Here is an 18,417-nt window from a genome sequence, read left to right as displayed (position 1 = left end):
CAATCCTGACTATAGTCAATCCTGACTATAGTCTTTAAATCTGATTCTCAACCAGGAGCTCACAGCATGCTGGGGTGCCTTAAGACCCTTTCAAGGGTGCTGCAGGGGTCACACAATATTTGTGTACCCAACAGTGCTAACATGATTCATGAGATAAACCAGAGATTTCAAATAGGAATCAATAGTTTTAAAATAATTCTGACCTCTTGTGGTCTTTCCAATTTCTTTGCAACAGAAGAATTGTTCTATTACTTTTCCATAGCCAAAAAACAACTGAAAACCTGAGAGGGGTGCCTTGACTCTAATGAGGTTGAGAACCACTTCTGTTTCTAGTGGGAAGGCCACAAGGTACTGCCTGAGCTGAAATGAATGTTTCAAAGAGATTCCTAATCATGGACTTCCTTGGAGTTCATGTGGACTCAGGAGTTTGCCCATGCAGATCCTAGTACAGTCCAGGAGCCCCTAATCATAATTAAGAACTTAGTCCTAGGCACTGCTTGCAGATGTGGAAAAAACCCCCCAAAACATTGCTTTACTTTAAATTTGCTGCACTCCTTTACCAAGCCCCGTGCATGCCCAGAAGAGGCATCGCGTTAGTTGCACCCGGCTTTCCCAATGTCTGTATAATGGGCCTTTTTTGCGCTTTTATCTAACAGCTGATTGAATTAGCTGTTAGATAAAAGCACCAAAAAGCCTTACTGAAGCACCTGATCTATACAGATCTCGCAGGTCAAAGTAATGGTAAAGCATGTGTCCCCGTCCCCCCCCCCCAAATCTTCAGTGCCCCAAAAGATATATGTTTTTACCAAACTTACTGCACTATGGGTAGATTAATTGAAGTCTTCTCCTTAGGTATACATTTGTGCAGGATCATAACTTTTCTATGAACATACTACTATTAACAACCTGGCCTATTATTTTTTTTAATGTTGAATTTAAAACACCTCATTTACAGGGGGCACTCTAAAACTCACTTGAATCTCCCGTCTTTCTACAATGTCCCTTCCTTCCCCTCCCCAAATTGTGGTGGTTAGAGACAAAATTTAGATGTAAAGGAACCTTCTTCTAATTTATTTTGGACCACTAGACTTGGAATACCATAGACTTTGTCACAACATTTCTGTGCATGGGTACTCAGTGCCTTCACAGGAATGATAGAAAAAAATTCTTGCCTCTAAGTAAAGGGAATCTATTGGAAGTCCAGAATTAAATTTTATTGAATTAGGCCCTAAATGCTAAGGAAGGAGTGAGCAAAACATGGCTCATAGGCTGGAACTGGCCTGCCAACTGATTATATTTGGCATGGGAGCAGGTGTCTGTCAATTGATTGGATTCGGCCCACAGTTACCCCCATGGTGTGCTCCACGTGGGGCTGAGCCCTGCCCCCTCCAGCCTGGGGCAGCCACGCTGCCTCATGCACCTGCCACAGTCCCTGCCCCAGCCCTGGTCAGTGCACAGAGCTTCTTGGCAGGGCTGCTTCTGGTGCAGCTGCAGCTGCCTGGGTACTGCTTGGCTCCCCCTGCCTCCAGTGGCTCCTTCTCTTCCTCCTCCTGACCCTGCTGCACTGTTCCTGGTGAGCGGGAGGGGGGCAGGAGAGGGGAAGCTGCAGCTGGGCTCCTGCTCCAGCACTCGGGGCTCTAGCTCCTGGCTGCCTTGCACCCACCTGCCCACACAGTGCAATGAACAGCCACTTGTGGGTGGCTGAGTGGGTGGAAGGCAGCGAGGAGCTGGAGCTGGAGTCTCATGTTCTTGGGCAGGTGTTGCCTGGCTGCAGGCTGTGGCAGGCCAGCGGGGGACACTCCTGCACTGAGCCACCCACCTCACTGTGCCTAACCACCTACCAGGCTCCTAATGTCTCCCTGGGGTGCCTCACATCCTGCCAATTCCCTTCCCAGAGCACACCCATGAGCCTGGGGTCACCGCCCAGAAATCTCAGTCTGTCCACGGCCCTGTGCCCCCTGGGATACACAGGCCTTGTAGACCTTGAAGGTGCTCGACTCCCTGCAAAAACTTGGGGTGCTTCTCTTGGCCTGGAGCACAAGTAGTGGTCTCCCTTAGCTGGACCAAGGAGACACAAAAGCATGTCTCTTTCCCTCTCCCAGCCAGTTCACCAGGCTTAGAACGATGGTAAACTTTTTGATTACAGGAAGTAGGTTTGGGGTAGGGTACAGGAAAGAGCAATATCAAAGAATAGCCTTAAAGCAAACCAGTGTGGCTAGGTAGCCATTGATCATGCAACTGCTGTACTGCAAGCTATATATCTAGATAGATCTCAAATAGCTTACTCACAAGTATCATCTAGAGGCTGATTCCTTTCCTCTGGAGGCAGCTAATTTCTTGTGTGTCCAGTTTCGAGAGAGAGGGAGAGGGCTGCAGCGTTCAGCTGCTCTTCCTCTCTCCCCAGGAGTCTTAGGACTCCAATGTGCAAGCTCTCTCCCTGCTTTCCAGCATGGCTCTGCCAAAATGGCTTTCCAAGATAGCTCTCCCTCTCCTTCATGGGGATCTCTTTTATTCCCTATTGTGGCCTCATCGCTAAGGTCCCACCAGGAGCAGCCCCACTGGCTGAAGTCCGGTGCTTTCAAAAGACATCACCTTTCCAGGTGAGAAAGCTAGTCACATGACTTGCAGTGGTAGGAAACTTGAGACAAAGGGAGCAGCTTCCCCTTACCTCAGGAATTTACCTGTTCAGGTCACATAGGTAGAGCTGGTTGCTTAGCAATTAGACCAATAGACAAGTAAGAAGACAATAGCAAGGAAAAACCTAATAGAAGGGTCTGGGGAGATACTGAGAGGGCATTCTGCCACACAGGCCCCCACCTCCCCCCACCCAGAATGGTGCAACAGGGGCAGGAGGAGCCACTGGAGGCAGGGGGAGTTGAACAGCACCCAGGCAGCTGCAGCAGCAATATGAGCAGCCCCACTGTGAAGTTGTGCACACCGGCTAGGGCTGGGATCATCTGGTAGGCATGGGTGGCAGCACAGTGGGAACAGGCAGGGCTCAGTCCCATGCGGAGTGCTGTGGGGGCAGCTGTGGGCTGGATGGAGGGGTGTGACTACACTAGGGCTACCATATATCCAGGTCCAAAAAAGAGGACACCTGTCATGTGAGGGGGCAGGGGAAATATGATGGTGGGAAGATGGTGACATGCTGGTGCCCTGCCCCTGCCCATTCTGTTGCCCTTCACTGATGAGCCACACCCACCCCCAGCCCTGCTGTTGCCCCTCACTCCGGACCCACTGACCCCCCCAACCCTGCCAGTGCCCTGCACACCCAACTGACAGTCACCTGTCCCATCCCCCGTACCCCTCACTCCTGATATGCAGCTCCCTGTCCCCCTCCCAGACCTGGCAATGCCCCTCACTCCAGACCCACAGCTCCCTGCACCCCTCCCAGCCCTGCCCAAGGCCCTCACTCCTCACTCACAACCCACTTCCCCCCAGCTCTGCCAGTGCCCTTCACTCCCGACCCGCAGCCCCCTGCATTGCCCCCCCCAGCCCTGCTAGTGCCCCTCACTCCTGACCCGCAGCCCCCTGCCCCCTAGCCCTGCTGGTGCCCCTCACTTCCGACCCGCAGACCCCTGCGCCGCCCAGACCTGCTGCCCAAGCAGCTCCCATGTTGCCTGTGTGCCCGTACTCTCTCTCTTTCTCTCTGTCTTGCCATGACCCCCTGACAGCCAATCACTTTGCCTGCTACTTCCAGCCCCAAGTAGCTACCGTGGGAGAGCAGAAAACCCAGACATTTGCTCTTATTTTAAAAGCTCACCCAGATGCAGCACAAGGGTCCAAAAAAGAGGAGATATTTAGGAATACCTGGACGTATGGTACTGCACCTGCACCAGTACTGGAACTGTACCATCTGGGCAAGCTCTGCTGAACATTCCCTCCTGCCGCCCCTTTCCTTTCCCACCCCTGGCCGGCTCCTGGCACTGAGTGCACCCCCCCCACCCCACACATGCACATCCACTTTCCCCACCCCTCTACAACTTCCCCCACATGCAACCCCCACCCCCCACTCCCATATGTCCACCCAGCCCCCATGATGTACGAGAACCAGGCTTTATTTTGAGCTATTATACAGTTGCCTCTATATACACTACTCAAAAACATAAATCCGGAGAAAAATATTTTTTGAAATAAAATTAAAATGTTACAGTAGATGTTTTATTTTTAGAATATGATTTGTTTTTTTATTCTATAATATGTTAAAATGGTATCTGCTAAAAGATTTTGTGTGTGGTCCTTGACAGCTCACCAAGACTCATTAAGTGGCCCTCTAGCTGAAATAATTGCCTACCTCTGTTCTAAGGGCCTCCGTTTTTATAATTTTTTAAAAGTTTTCTTGGTTTTCTATACAAAGAAACTCAGACTTTTATTATAGCATCTAGCAAGATATGGAAGTAGAAACTAAGTGTGTGTTCATATGAAATCTGCTTTTTGCTGCAGAAATTTTGCTTCCTTAAAAAGGCTGATTAGTTGAAGGTAGAGTGCACAGGGAAGGACAGAACAATTCAGCAGATTAGCATAAGGCTCCCCAGCCTTTTATCTATGCTTGCCAGTTCAAATTGGTCTAGGTTCATGGTGATTGAAAGCTGTTAGCGTCTGGTCTCTGTTCACTGACCTATGTGAAATAGGTTGATAGCCTGCAGTCCACTTCTTGTTGGAAAGGTGTCCATATAATACTAGGAGGTTGTATCCACAAAGGACAAGAGCTGAATAGTCTGTACAAAATAAATTATGCCTTTGTTGCTAAAAATGAACCTGCAGGCATATTGATTGAGTAGTATGGAGGAATATACTCTTTTACTTGCATATTATTTTTTCTCTTGGTTTCACTTTTTAAGGCTGGCAATCTGACCCCTTTTAGAAGTACTGAATTCACCAAGGCCTCAGGCTTGCTAAAGGAAGGAATGATTATTTTGCATGGGTGGATTGTTTGGCAGGAGTGTGATTTTGAAGTTGTTATATTATTTAAAGTCAATCAGAAAGTACTGCATGATCAACTAGTTCAAGTAGCTGTTTCTTTTTAATAAATGGCCAAGATTTTTAATGTCTCTGTAGTCAGTTACATAACTATTGAGCGAGAAAATTTCAGTGTTCCTGACCTGTCCTTCCCCTCTTAGATTCTTATAGGGTCTGATTTGAAGTTTAAAGAAATTAGCAGTAAAACTTCCCTTGAATTCACTGAGTTTAGACCTAAAATTTTCAATTTATTCTACTTGCATTTTTTATCTTTATATTGTACAGTAGCTATCCAGAATTAGAAAGTATGAGAGAGATTCAGTATTCTTACTATTACCTCTTATTGATCAATATGAGAAGAAACATAGAATCATAGAAACATAGAACCAGAAGCGGCCTGTAAGATCATCAAGCCTGGTCCCCTGCCGTGGGCAAGAAGTTATTGGGCTCAGATGAGCTTGTTATTGTTATGCATGCTGCTCCATTTTACTTGAACTGTACATGGATATTTTGCATACTTGTGACTTGTAGTCATGGCCACTTTGGATGAGGTCGGTGTAGTAGCTGATCTAAGAGGATACTATTTCTTCCTTTCTTCTAGAGCCCTGAAGGATGTGGGTTTATCTGAACATCAGGACAAACTAGCTGGTACCCTGTCTGGGGGAATGAAAAGGAAGCTCTCAATTGCTATTGCCTTTATTGGAAACTCAAGGACAGTTGTTCTCGATGAGCCCACCAGTGGTATAGATCCATGTTCACAGCGTAGCATCTGGGACATTCTCTTGAAGTACAGAGCTGGTACAGAACTGAGACAAATATTTTGTCAGCTAATATGCTTCCTAAGGTGCCTTGCCTAAGCCAAGGGGTGGTTCAAAATTATGTTTTTCAGTGAATGATTAGAAATCCGTATTTAGATGCAGCTGATGAAGTTTTAAAACAGCCAGCTAAAATTCAAAGTATTCCTTTCTGTTTCCTTAGGAAAGGCGGAGGATCTAATGGCATAAGTGCAAGATTAAGTTTAGCCCTGAGCGCTGCCAATTCTGCCCTGGATGAAAAGCGTTATCCCCTGGCCTGACCCCTCTGTACTTTTGCTTCTTTGTAGTCTTTCACTTTGTGTTTCACACATGGCTGTATATATATGTCTAATGCTGGCACACTTATAGGTCTAGCCACTACAGAATTTTAAAAGGTTTTCCTTTAAAATGGGCTGCAGGAATGCAAGCTTCTGAGGGAACAGTCCCCCCAACCCCACTCCCTCCCCCCCCGCCCACTTCAGTGAATGATCCATTAGAGCAGAAGCCACTGCTTTTAAGTATCTTTTAATCAACTTAGAAGCTCAGAAATTGTATCTGCTTCATATTTGTTTTCAACTTTAGGTCCGGCTCTAAATTGTTCACTGGTATTAGCCCGCAAAAAATTCAGCAAGTGTTTTATATGGGAAATAGAGGGTAACAGCCATGTTGCACAATTGTCCTGCATGATGTGCAGTATGATATGGAAGCACTCTTTTCTTATAAGGACATATGGCAAACAAGAGATGTCTCTCATGTGACCATGTTTTCATGCAAACCTGAGTCATGTGCAGTGTTCTTCCTGGGGCAGGTCGCACTCTGATTTTCACGACTCAGCATCTCGATGAGGCAGAAGTGCTCAGCGATCGTATTGCTATCCTGCAGCATGGGCAGCTGCACTGCTGTGGTTCTCCCTCTTACCTGAAGGAAAAATATGGCCAGGGACACAGCCTAACGCTCATTAAAAAGGTAGGTTGAGGAAACTTCTTACACCCATATGTATTGCCTGCCAAAGAATGGACATGCTTATTCTGAAGGCACCTTCCAATATTGTCAGTAACTTTTATATGCAGGATAAATGTCATGATTCTTATTTCTTATGTAAAACTGATAGCACTGCAAGGGATGCTGTTGGGTTTTTTTTGTTTTTTTTTGTTTTTTGTAGCTTTTGTTCCATGGCTATTTTATCTTGCATTGTTTTATCTTATTGAGTAACTCAGTGATAATTTGGTAGAGGTGAGGTGAAGTTGTTGCCATGATGGTCCAGGAGATATGTTAGAAGCAAGAATTCTTTCAAAGTATTTTTCTGCCCAGCAGGATAGACATAGGCAAGCTTTTAGGTATCACAGTACCCTTCCTCAGGGTCTGAGGTAGAAGTAGACCCAGCTGAGCTAAACAGCAGATTGAACAAAAGCTTGTTAAGTAGGGTTTTTATGGTAAGGATATGACCCTACTTAACAAACTTTTGTTCAATGTGTATTTAGGTCAACTGTGTCTACTTCTACCTCAGACCCTGAGGAAGGGTACTGTGATACCTGAGTGTTTGCCTGTGTCTGTATCAACCATTCAGTTGGTTCAGTAAAAGTATCACCCACAGGAATTCTTGCTTCTCAGTGAAAAAGCTGTAATTTCATATTTTGCTGAATAGAAGAGGAGACACTGCTGACAAAATTAGGCTCCAGAGCTTCAGTGGAAATGCTCTCATAAGAAAGTGTTTCCCGTGTTGGGTCCTATATTTGTTTGCAGTCTGTCCTTTATTACCACCTTCTGGTGGCATTAAGCTCCATTTACTGTTGTATTTCCCTTCTACATAGCCCTCCATGTTTGAAATCCAGGATCCCAAGGATACCGCAAGAGTTACATCTCTGGTGCAGTCCCATCTACCAGAAGCATTCCTGAAAGAGAACAGTGGGAGTGAGCTGACTTACCTGATTCCAGAGGTGGCAGACAAGGCCTCCTTTAAAGGTCTTTTTCAGGCTTTGGATGAAAACCTTCTACATCTACATGTAACTAGCTATGGCATTTCAGACACTACCTTGGAGGAGGTATTTTTGAGTCCCCTGCACATTTAGCTTCTAGTTGTTACTAAGTGGTAACTGTCTTTTTTCTAGCCTTCTTGGCCCCATGTGAATCAACTCATATTTCAGGACAGGTTTTTGTGAGAAACAGGAAAGAACATCTTGTACAGAATATATATTTTAAAAGTTGTTGTATTATTAATTTGCAGCAACTGCTCTACACTGTAAACTGCTCTGCTGTCCAGAAGGCCTGATATAAGCTTCAAAGATGATATTATCTTCTGGAAGACTTGTTTTGGTTTTGGGAAATTTTTATAGGATAGTGACTTACCCTAAAATCCCTGTCACCCAAAATCACTAATGATCAGCATCTGCAAACTTGCACCTTGATTATAGTGGTGGATGAAGCTGGAAAGATTGCTCCATACAGGTCTCCAAAGTTTAGTGTGTGTTCTCCGAATCCTGACTGAAATGACCAGACTTCAGGAATTTGCAGAAGTGAGCTGATAAGGTCACAAGAATGGTCATTCTCTCAGATTTACTTGTGGGGTTTTTTTGTATAACTTAGTCAAGTTTATTACAGAAGCAGCCATTTGCATGGTCTCTACCACTTCTGATTTCAACATTCATACTTCTCAGTGGGTTATACCGGGCCTGAATAATTTTTATCCCAACTCTATCCATTCATCATGAAATTCTCTAACCTACCTTTACTTAAGTGATGGACTCTAAATGCTTTTTAAAAATATCAGTTTTTCACTGTTCAAATAATGATACAAGAATACCACTAGAATTTTTCAACAGATGAGAGACAATTTCATTTAATGCCCGATCCACTCAGGAGTACTTCATAAAACTGCTTTCCCCAGATAGACAGAGGAGTGAACCACATCCAAAAAGAGAATTTAAAGTGTGGCAGAGAATAAAACTCATAACAAGCTTATAAAATGCACATTTTGGGTTAGTAGTTCTTTGTGTAGTGTAACATACCTGTAACAGACCCTGTGTGTTAAAAGTATTAAACATTTTATGCAGTACCTCCTTATACCCATTCTCCCCTTTTCCTCTCCCCCCCCCCCAAAAAAAAAAAAAAAAATCAACCTTGGATGGTTATAAGAAGGCAGAACTGGTCCACATGAGTCATGGGCTAGGAACAGACATTCAAGAAGCCTGAGCCTGGATTAATTCAATCTTTGCAAGTTAGTTTAACCTGGCTAGGCTGGACTGGTTTGTAACTGGACAGGTATTCTCTCTGAACTGAGGAAATTCAGACACATGCCTGCAGTGGCTCAGGCTAGAAGGTGGGGGTTGCTAGAGCAGCCCTCTTTTCCCTTGAATAGTGCTGAGCTGAGTGAGGGGGCGTGGCCAGGCCCTGGCAGGACCTTTGATTAGGGAGGTCTGCCTGTACTATTCCAGGCTTTTCTCTGCTGGCTGCTCAAGGGGCAAGAGTCTTGCCAGCCCCCAGCTAGAACTGAGGCAAGGGGAGGTGTGTAGTGCATGCATCTGTTGATGATACGGAGCTTTTCAATCTCCCTCTCCCTGCTTCTTTATAATGTCTGCAGCAAACTAACAGGAAGCAAGTCAGCATAGGGCTGATAAGTGTTTATCACCCCATCAGGAAAACAATAGCCTTTCTCCATTAGTTCAAACTCTTCTTAAGCAGTTTGCCAGCTGACTTGTTGATTAGCTTCAAAAGTCCTACGCAATGTTACCAGATTTGCCCATTACTTTGGGGTGTGATCATTGATTAGGGATATGTTTCTGGGGTCTTGGTAATTCTGTCAATGTGCTGCTTGTGTTACTTGTATTTCTATATGGAGCTGTATATCTCCCTTCTGCAAGTCCTCACCCTCCAGTGGAGCTATCTTGCAGGACTCACTCTCAATGGGGCTGGGTTCCTCCAGTCACCAAATCAGTCATACACACAAACACACACAAATTAACATGACATGCCTGACTCGGCCGGGTTGATCAGCTTGGACAGGCTGATACCCTCATATGCCAAGAATCAGTTCATCAGAGCAACAATAAACTGCAGTCAGACACAAGCACACAGATGAACAGAATCCCTCTGAATCTGTCTGGGTGTCCATCTGACACCCTCATGGGCCAGGATTCAGTTCATAAGGGCACATCTGAGTCAATCAGCCTGTACAAGCTGATCCCGTTATGTGTTTCAAACTCAGCACATCCCAATCTTTGGCCTCCTGATGAGCAGACCCCACAGTATTTTTGAGCTTCACGGGGATCTTTAGCTTAGGTAAAAGAAGCATTGCTGCAGAGCACGGGAGGAAAGAGAAGCAGAGAAGGAAAAATATACCCAGTTACTACCAGTTTGACTATAAAAAGTTATTTATTGCTAAGCATATGAAATATATAATGTACTAGTAGTAATAGACATGCAAAAGAAAAAAAACAAACACAAACAATTACAATACTACCCTGGTTTCACTAAGTATTTGGGAAACTTAGCTCAAGCTTAACTAATACAGTTCAGGTTCAGAAATTTATGCCTAGAGAGAAAAGAGAGAGAGAGCGCTGGGATCTCACCAGTCCAAGGTACTCGGGCTGCAAAGCTGACAGGCACAGTCCATAGCACAATTCTTGAAGGGAGACAATCTGTTCTTCCAGCATCCCAAGAACAACAGGGGATGGTGACAGCACATGAGTTTTGTCTTCTTGAAGCACACACACTGCTGCTTTTTACAGATTACCCTCAGTTCAGCTGCTTCAAAGCATTCTCAATAGTGTAAATCATTGTCTTTTCTATTGGCAAGGGGTTATCTGGTTTGGAACATCTCAAGAAACTGATTGATAATCAGGAAACATATAAGGTTAGGGAGTAACCAAATACTTCGGAGCCAGCTTGAAATTCCTATGGATAGTAGATATACTGATGGGATATCTCATGGGTTCTTCAGAAACAATAGATAGCTTGCAGCATCAGGATTTTGTATTTTTACTTGTTGTGAACAAGCCTCATCTTAGCATGACTTTTCCAGATCTTACTATAGTCTTTTAACAGACTTAAAACAATTATTGGGGTGCTCATAACCTTTTGTGGAGAGGGCTTTCACCAGTCGTCTCGGGAAAAGTATGACAACACCTGTGATTTAGGGCTCCAATGGGCTGGACGCTGTGATGAACCCTTAACCATTGTTCAAATGTTGCCCATACCCCCTCTGACTTGGTCTCTTGCCTCAGCATTCCCTAACCCGGCAACCGAGTTTTAGTCAATCAAGTTTAAATAGGCCTCCCATAGTGGGACCGGGGAATGTACGGCCTGAGTTGCCTATTAAACTTAGAGGTGTGTGTGTGTCGGCGGGGGTGGGGTGGGGAGGAGTCCTTTGTAAAGCCAGATTAGAACTGGTCTGATAAATGCTGAGCTGGGTGTGTGTGAACATGGGTTGATTAGCATTTGGAGCACAGATTCCCCATCATGCAGTGCTCCCCTGCTTCTCTGGTCCCAGAATTCACTGCAGTCTCTGCTTCAGGCTTTCTGTTCTCCATCTCTCATGTAAATGAATGATCATCTGGTTCCATCTCGGATGCAAATGAGACCTAGGGCAGTTGTTTCACTCTTGTCACCCTTATCTGGAGGGTCTTAGGTGTGTCTCTCACTGCATCTTAATCAGTTTCATTTACGTAGAGGAGGGGAGGGAGGGGGAATTCTTTGTGAGTCAGACAGACTGCATCCTGTGCCAGGGTTGCCTGAGAACACACAGCTGAGACATAACAGCAGTCACTGTTCTGTCTGCCTATTCCAGTAAAATTGGAGATGCACACAAACACCTCTCAGCATTAGCTAGCCTACCACATGCCTTGGGTCCATGGGGCTGGGGTCTGTGCTGTGGGAGATGGAAGGGAGGGAGAGGGGGATTCTTGCTTGAGCAGCAAGGGGGAGGGGAGGGCAGGGGAAAGCCAGGGAGACCCTGCTGTGTCTGTAGTCTCTGCCTGAGCTCCAGTCAGGGAGCAGAGGGGAGGGGCCATCTCTGCTGTGGAGCAAAGAGCCCCACCCAGCCCAGAGAGCATGCTGGAATGCTGGGGGAGTCTGGTTTATCTTAAACCAGCAAGGGGTCTGGAACAGACATTTCATAAACTGGTTTGACCCAAATCAGTTAAGTCTAATACTACATTCAACCAGGTTGATCTGAAACCAGTTTCAGCCATTTTCAAACTGGTTTATGTGCACTGAACATCTATTCTGTTACAGGTTTAAACCAGTTTCTGATCACTTAAACCAGTTTATGTGTAATGTCTGTCCCTAGCCATGGAGTCCATGCCTGTGCAAACACAGAGATCCAAAAGAGCCCACATGAACACCCACTCTGCCCCCTTTCTTCCTCCCCGCACACTTCACTTGTCACAAAGCACCCCCTGATGCCATGTAGTAGACTCAGGATTATTAGGTACAAAAAGCCAAAGGCCTCTCAGACTCCCGTAATGTGCTATGGTGTGCCAAATGGAAAGACTGGGAGAGGTAAAGGGTCCTAGCAGGGGCTTCTGTTCTTGCTGAAAAATCTAAGAGTAAGTAGCAGACCTCCTGAGTGCATCTTGTTGAAGATAGAGGGGCTGGGGATCTGTCTACTACATACCCTCAAATCAGAAACATAAGAGGCAGTAATAATGAGAGATTTTAATTTCTCTCACATCTATTTGTAAATACAGCAAAATGTGCAAGGATGAATCCTATTTCACCTTTGCTTGCCAAAGCAATGCTTCCATAGCTCTGTAAGTGCTATTCGTGGGACTTAAATGGCATTTGGATTCTATTTGCAGCAGGATGATTGCCCACCCTCCAGCACACCCCTGTACTCGCTTCCAAGAGGGAAAGATAGGTTGGGACCAGGAAAAGAGTAGTACTGAGGAAGTGCGACTTGATAAGATGGACATTATGCTGGAAGGGATGGGCCCTGGTTTCTGGCTCCTTGCATTTTATATTGCTTGGATAAAATGGCATATGCAGCAGTGGATTCATTGTCCCATGAAGTCCATTCCAGCCAATAATTCTTAAGCACTTTTTCAAAACAGATTTGTTTGTTTTGGATTCCAAATGATTAATATAAACAAGGAAGCATAATAATTTCCTTTAAAATGGGATCACAACTAAACAAGCCCGTGCCCAAAACACAAAGATAAAAGCTATGTAAAATGGATAATGCTTTTTGGAACAGGGACCTTCTTGCTATTAAATTAGATGACAAAACCTAGTGCAGTGGAGCAAGAATTCATAACTGGAATAAGGGTAATAACATCAATGGAAATATCTATGTGGGCTTTATAATTAGCGTGTACAATTAAACAACAAATTATATCTGTGCTCTAGAATTCTATGGGGTGATATGAGTCTAGAAGCTTATTAAACGGTGGTCATTCTCTCTCAAGTTAGTGATTAACATACAACATAAAAGACTACCAGAGGGTTTTAGATAATTTATATAAAACTTTTTTCTGCTGGCTTGTTTCGTTTGCATGGAAATCCTCAGGACTTTTTCCTAAAGAGGCAATTGCAAAAGCAGACTAACGCGGTCACAATAAATATATAAGCTTCTTAGAATACTCCTTCTGCATCATTCAATTTAAGGGTGCTGCTCTTGGTGACTTCCTGCAGAAAAGTAAGAAAAGCTTTCCAAAATGGTAATAGGTACTGATACATTGTTCTGCGGTTTAGACATTTAACATATTAATTTGGTGTGATTTCTATCATCTCTGCATGCTCATCATTAACTGTTGTTACCAGCTTCTTTCTTCATTTTCTTATCAAAAGCCTCTTTATGCTGTCAACTAAATGGAAAGCATATAATAGTGCTATTGAGTCTATTCAAACAATTCAATCTGGAAACAAAGAATTCTGACTCTAAGAGGAAAATATATCAAATTATTTTTTGTACAGAATTACACTCTGTTTTCTTTCAATTGGTTGTATGGGACATTTGCACGCTTTAAAAATCTTAACCCATTAAGGGACATCATATGATCACAGGCAGTATCTTGATGATCTAGGGCAATGGGTCTTAACTGCTTCAAACCCTTTTCTTTCTTCTTCTTGCTGTGTTTGATTTTAGCTATAGTCAGAAATGGATACTGAAGAGTATAAACATAAAGGCAATCCAGAAATGTTACCAAATGTAGTAGTTTCATAGTAGCTAGGGTCAGGAGGGACCTGAACAGATCATCTAGCATGACCCCCTGCCACAGGCAGGAATGAATGCTGGGTTTACAAGACCCCAGACAGGTGATCGTCCAACCTCCTTTTGAATATGCCCAAGGTAGGGACGAGGACCACCTCCCTAGGAAGTTGCTTCCAGATTTTGGCCACCTTAACTGTAAAATATTGCCTTCTGATCTCCAACCTAAACCTATTCTCCATCAGCTTATGACCATTGTTCCTTGTCACCCCAGGTGGTGCTGGGGAGAAAAGAGCTCTGCCTTTGCTGTTGATCCCCCCTGATGAGTTTGTAGGCAGCCACCAGGTACCCCCTCAGCCTCCTCTTGCTGAGGCTGAACAGGTTCAGGTCCTTCAGTCTCTCCTCGTAGGGCCTGTCCTGCTGCCCTCTCACCAAGTGGGTGGCCCTCCTCTGAACCCTCTCCAGGCTGGCCACATCCCTTTTGAAGTGTGGTGCCCAGTACTGGACACAGTACTCCAACTGTGGCCTGACCAAAGTCACATAGAGGGGGAGGATCACTGGACTGGCTTGAGATGCACCTTTGGATGCATGACAAGGTATGGCTGGCCTTGCTGGCTGCAGTCTGGCATTGGCGGCTTATGTTCATCTTGGAGTCAATAATGACTCCAAGATCCCTTTCGTCTCTGTGCTTTCAAGAAGGGAACTCCCCAGCCTGTATGTATGCTGTGGATTCCTTCTCCCAAGGTGCAGCACCCTGCATTTATCTACGTTGAACCCCATCCTATTCTCCTCTGCCCACTTTTGTAGATTTGAAACCGTGATTTATTAAAATAACCTTCGTGTTTAAGGCTGATTGGAGAGTGACACTTCCTTAGGATGAGTATTTCTGAAGTTTCAAAACATTTCATTGAGAGTGTTCTGTCCAACTGCTGATAATATTAATGCAGTGTTAATTTATTTTGCACACAATTTGGAGTGCCTGTTTGTAAAAATGGTTTCTTCTGTGAGCCAGAAGCTATGTGGTCTTCCTTCTTCTAAATGTTATACTCAAATAAACATGCCCCTGTTGTTGGCCAAGCAAAAAACTTATGCAACAGTTTCATTTGCCTAAGCACAGAGGTGGTTAGCTGTGTTAGTCTGAAGTCAGGCAGAAGGAAAATCAGAGTTGTACTTTGAGCCCCTGACAGACTTTACACTTAAGATGTGATGAACATGTCTTAAGGAGTGATCTGTCTGTGCATTCATTCAAGTAATGGTGTGATAAAACCAGGAATAAGCCACAAAGGTGTTGCATGAAATGTGTAATAACTTTGTGGGTGGTTCCTATCACACCTTGAATTGAATCGCTTCAGGACTCCTGTGTGTTTCAGAGGCTGGGAGCCCCAATCAGCTGATGGGTGCTCCCAGCCAGGAAAGTGGTATCAGATTGAAAAGGCTCCATGTGCTCCCCCAACTGAGACCCTAGGTCAGCTGATCAGGGAGCTGATCTTGATCTTTGCTGGTGCAGGTATGATGGGATCTGATCATGATTTGTGGCTCCCCCTGCACTGGCAGCATGGCACAATGGGATCTGATGCTCAGTCCTATAGTTGTGCCATGCATGTGGCATGCATGTGTGGCATGGCAGGAAGCATAATTGTTGGGATCATGCATCAGATCCCATCATGCCTTTAATTTAACATCTGTAAGTGATGATAGAGACTAACTGGTTTAAAGAGGCATGAGCCTCTTAAATAGGCAACTAGATACTTTGTATGATGGATCTAATGAAAGATTATTGCCTATTAAACCTCACATCTCTCTGAACCAGTGACTGTAAGGTGCTACCCTGGCCTACTTTCTGCCAGTTTCTTTGTCAACTCAAAAACCCCACAATTAATGGCTGTAAACATACTCCTGCACATTTAAGATCAGTGGGCATTTGCCACTAGCTTCAGTTGCAGCTGTACTGTACTGTGTTCAGTACTCACTGCACTGAAGAAAAGATAAAAATGGCATAAATAAGTGTAATCAGAGAGGAAAAATTTGCCTCTAGCTGACATGAGGAGAACAGGGGGGAAGAAGTTTAAAATGAAATAGATTAGGTCCATAGATTTTGAAGAGATTGAAGTGTTTCAGAAATTGGAACCATCCCATGAACATGTGACCTGAAAATAGCCAGCTATCATTCCAAAATTAGTCACAGAGCCATGCAACATATACACACGTCTAAACCTGAAGCTAAGTAGTCTCAAAGGTGGGGATTTTCAGGTTTGCAGGTTTGGTTCAGGGGTATCTTGAGCTCAAAAAGTACAAAAAAGCAAAATACGTTACATTCTTAAATTCCTTGTTGTATTTGGCGTAGCCCTTATTAGTCTCAGAGAGGGCAGGAGAAAACGAGTTGAGGAAAACCTTAAGCATGGTTTCCCTACAGTGTGTTTACATTTTTTGTTGCTTCCCCCTATTTTTCCCTGTTTTCTATTTTTAGGTGTTTTATGTTTTTTTGCTTATGTGCTCACTTGACTTTCTCCCACCAGCTGTCCTCCAGAATCTTGGCTGCCCTTTCAGTAGTGGTTTGTTGTCCACAATTACTTTCTATTTGTGGGGGGAAAAAGGTGGCCTCTCCGGGATTTACATTAGAAATGGGAGTGGAAGGTCAAGAAAAGCTTCTGAGGTGGTAGCCCAATGCTTTTGGGTTTGAAGGAAGAGTCAACATCTCTTGTTGTTCTCTCCTTTCACCAGCTGCAGCTGAGACTGCTTTCATAAAGCAGACTCATTGTAGCTGGCAGCAGTGTCCTCTGCACACTGTGCTGCTCTGCTCAGGCTTCTTAAGGCAGAAACCAGGTAGCAGTGTCCAAATGAGGTAGGTATTGGACAGGGTAGTTAGGACTGCTGAATGAGAGACTGGGGCATATGGACCTCTTCAGCCTCCGCAAGAGAAGGTTGAGAGGCGACCTTGTGGCTGCCTATAAGTTCATCACGGGGGCACAGAATGGAATTGGTGAGGTTTTATTCACCAAGGCGTCCCCGGGGGTTACAAGAAATAATGGCCACAAGCTAGCAGAGAGCAGATTTAGACTGGACATTAGGAAGAACTTCTTCACAGTTCGAGTGGCCAAGGTCTGGAATGGGCTCCCAAGGGAGGTGGTGCTCTCCCCTACCCTGGGGGTCTTCAAGAGGAGGTTAGATAGGCATCTAGCTGGGGTCATCTGAACCCAGCACTCTTTCCTGCCTATGCAGGGAGTCGGACTTGATGATCTATTGAGGTCCTTTCCGACCCTAGCATCTATGAATGACAGGCAAATTAGCCTGTGCCCTCCATGCTAATTAGCCAGTCTACAGCATCACATGAGTGCTGCTACTCTGCTTTCTGTTTAGGAGGTGGCTTGTGAAGGGCAGCATGGTGTGTTTGATGACCCAACAAGCTTACTGTGTTGACCTGGCCTACATTTTTCCTTCTCTTTCCTGCCTGGAATAGTGCAGGGCTTCACTGGGGAATGGTAGAGGCAGCCATGCCCTCACCTCCCTAAATCTGGCTTGGCAGCAACATTCCCATTCAGAAAACTATTATATCTCAAACTTCCTGTGGGACAGTGGGTAAATTATAATCTATGTGCCTCAATCTCCATCAGTTAAATAGGGTACTGATCATTTCTGCCTCATTAACAGTAGTGAGGGACTTGCCAATTGAAATAATTAGGGAGGATTATTTTCCTTCCTATCTCCTTGCTTTGTTTAGCCTAGTATTGTTTGTAATGGTGGAAGCTGGTATACAGCAGTGATAGAATCACATAGGCCCAAAGCAACCATTTAAATGTAGGCCTGGACAATCAAAATCTCCCTCTAGTATCTAATATAGTAAAGGCAAGAAATATTTAATTTCTATTGTGCTCACTCTAGTTAGCGGCCAAAAATGTTTACTGGAAGTTGACAGGTAGCTATACAATCGATAATCGCTATTAAACAGCAATTATATTGACTAAACAAAGCAAAATTCATCTAACAGACAGACCTCAATGCAGCTAAAAACAGCCTTTTCACCAGGATAAAGAAATTAAAATAGACTGGCTTTTATAGCCCTTTGTATGGACTCTTTCGGTGCTTTAAGGGTTTTTTCCCCCTTTGTTGTAGCCAATATTGGATTCCTTTGTTGGAAGAGTTAAATGCTACTTTGTGACAGTAACGCTAAGGTAATGGAGGCTCTGCTGGTTTGAAGCAGTTAACTGTTTTGTTTATCTGTTTAACCTACCTTTGCCTCTCTCAGTAGTGCCCCCTTCCCCTATCATTTTCTCCCCCTTTCCCTATCCTTTGTATTTAAATTACTTTGTTCCTTTCTATGTATTGCCATTGCTATGAACAGACTTACAGACAGCATCTGATGAAGTCAGCTGTTGCCTACAAAAGCTTACGTCTTTCTGAATGAACCAGTCTCTAAGGTGTCATCCTTCCTTGCCTTCTGCCTGACTTCAGACTAACATGGCTAACTACCTCTCTTTATTTTTATTATAATTGAGGCCTTTCAAACAAGATTCCACGATATAC

General features: G+C 44.5%; 1 protein-coding gene across 1 annotated transcript in view; it reads left to right on the top strand.

The window, feature by feature from the left end:
* The window catches only part of ABCA13 (ATP binding cassette subfamily A member 13), a 370,934-nt gene that overhangs the window by 181,393 nt on the left and 171,124 nt on the right, over positions 1 to 18,417 (top strand). The window contains 3 exon segments of the mRNA XM_059729347.1: positions 5,561 to 5,757; positions 6,562 to 6,719; positions 7,565 to 7,805. Of these exon segments, the coding sequence (XP_059585330.1) occupies positions 5,561 to 5,757; positions 6,562 to 6,719; positions 7,565 to 7,805 (596 nt within the window).

Source organism: Alligator mississippiensis, chromosome 5, assembly GCF_030867095.1.
Source record: "Alligator mississippiensis isolate rAllMis1 chromosome 5, rAllMis1, whole genome shotgun sequence".
Lineage (NCBI taxonomy): Eukaryota > Metazoa > Chordata > Crocodylia > Alligatoridae > Alligator > Alligator mississippiensis.
This window is presented reverse-complemented; position numbering and strand designations above follow the sequence as displayed.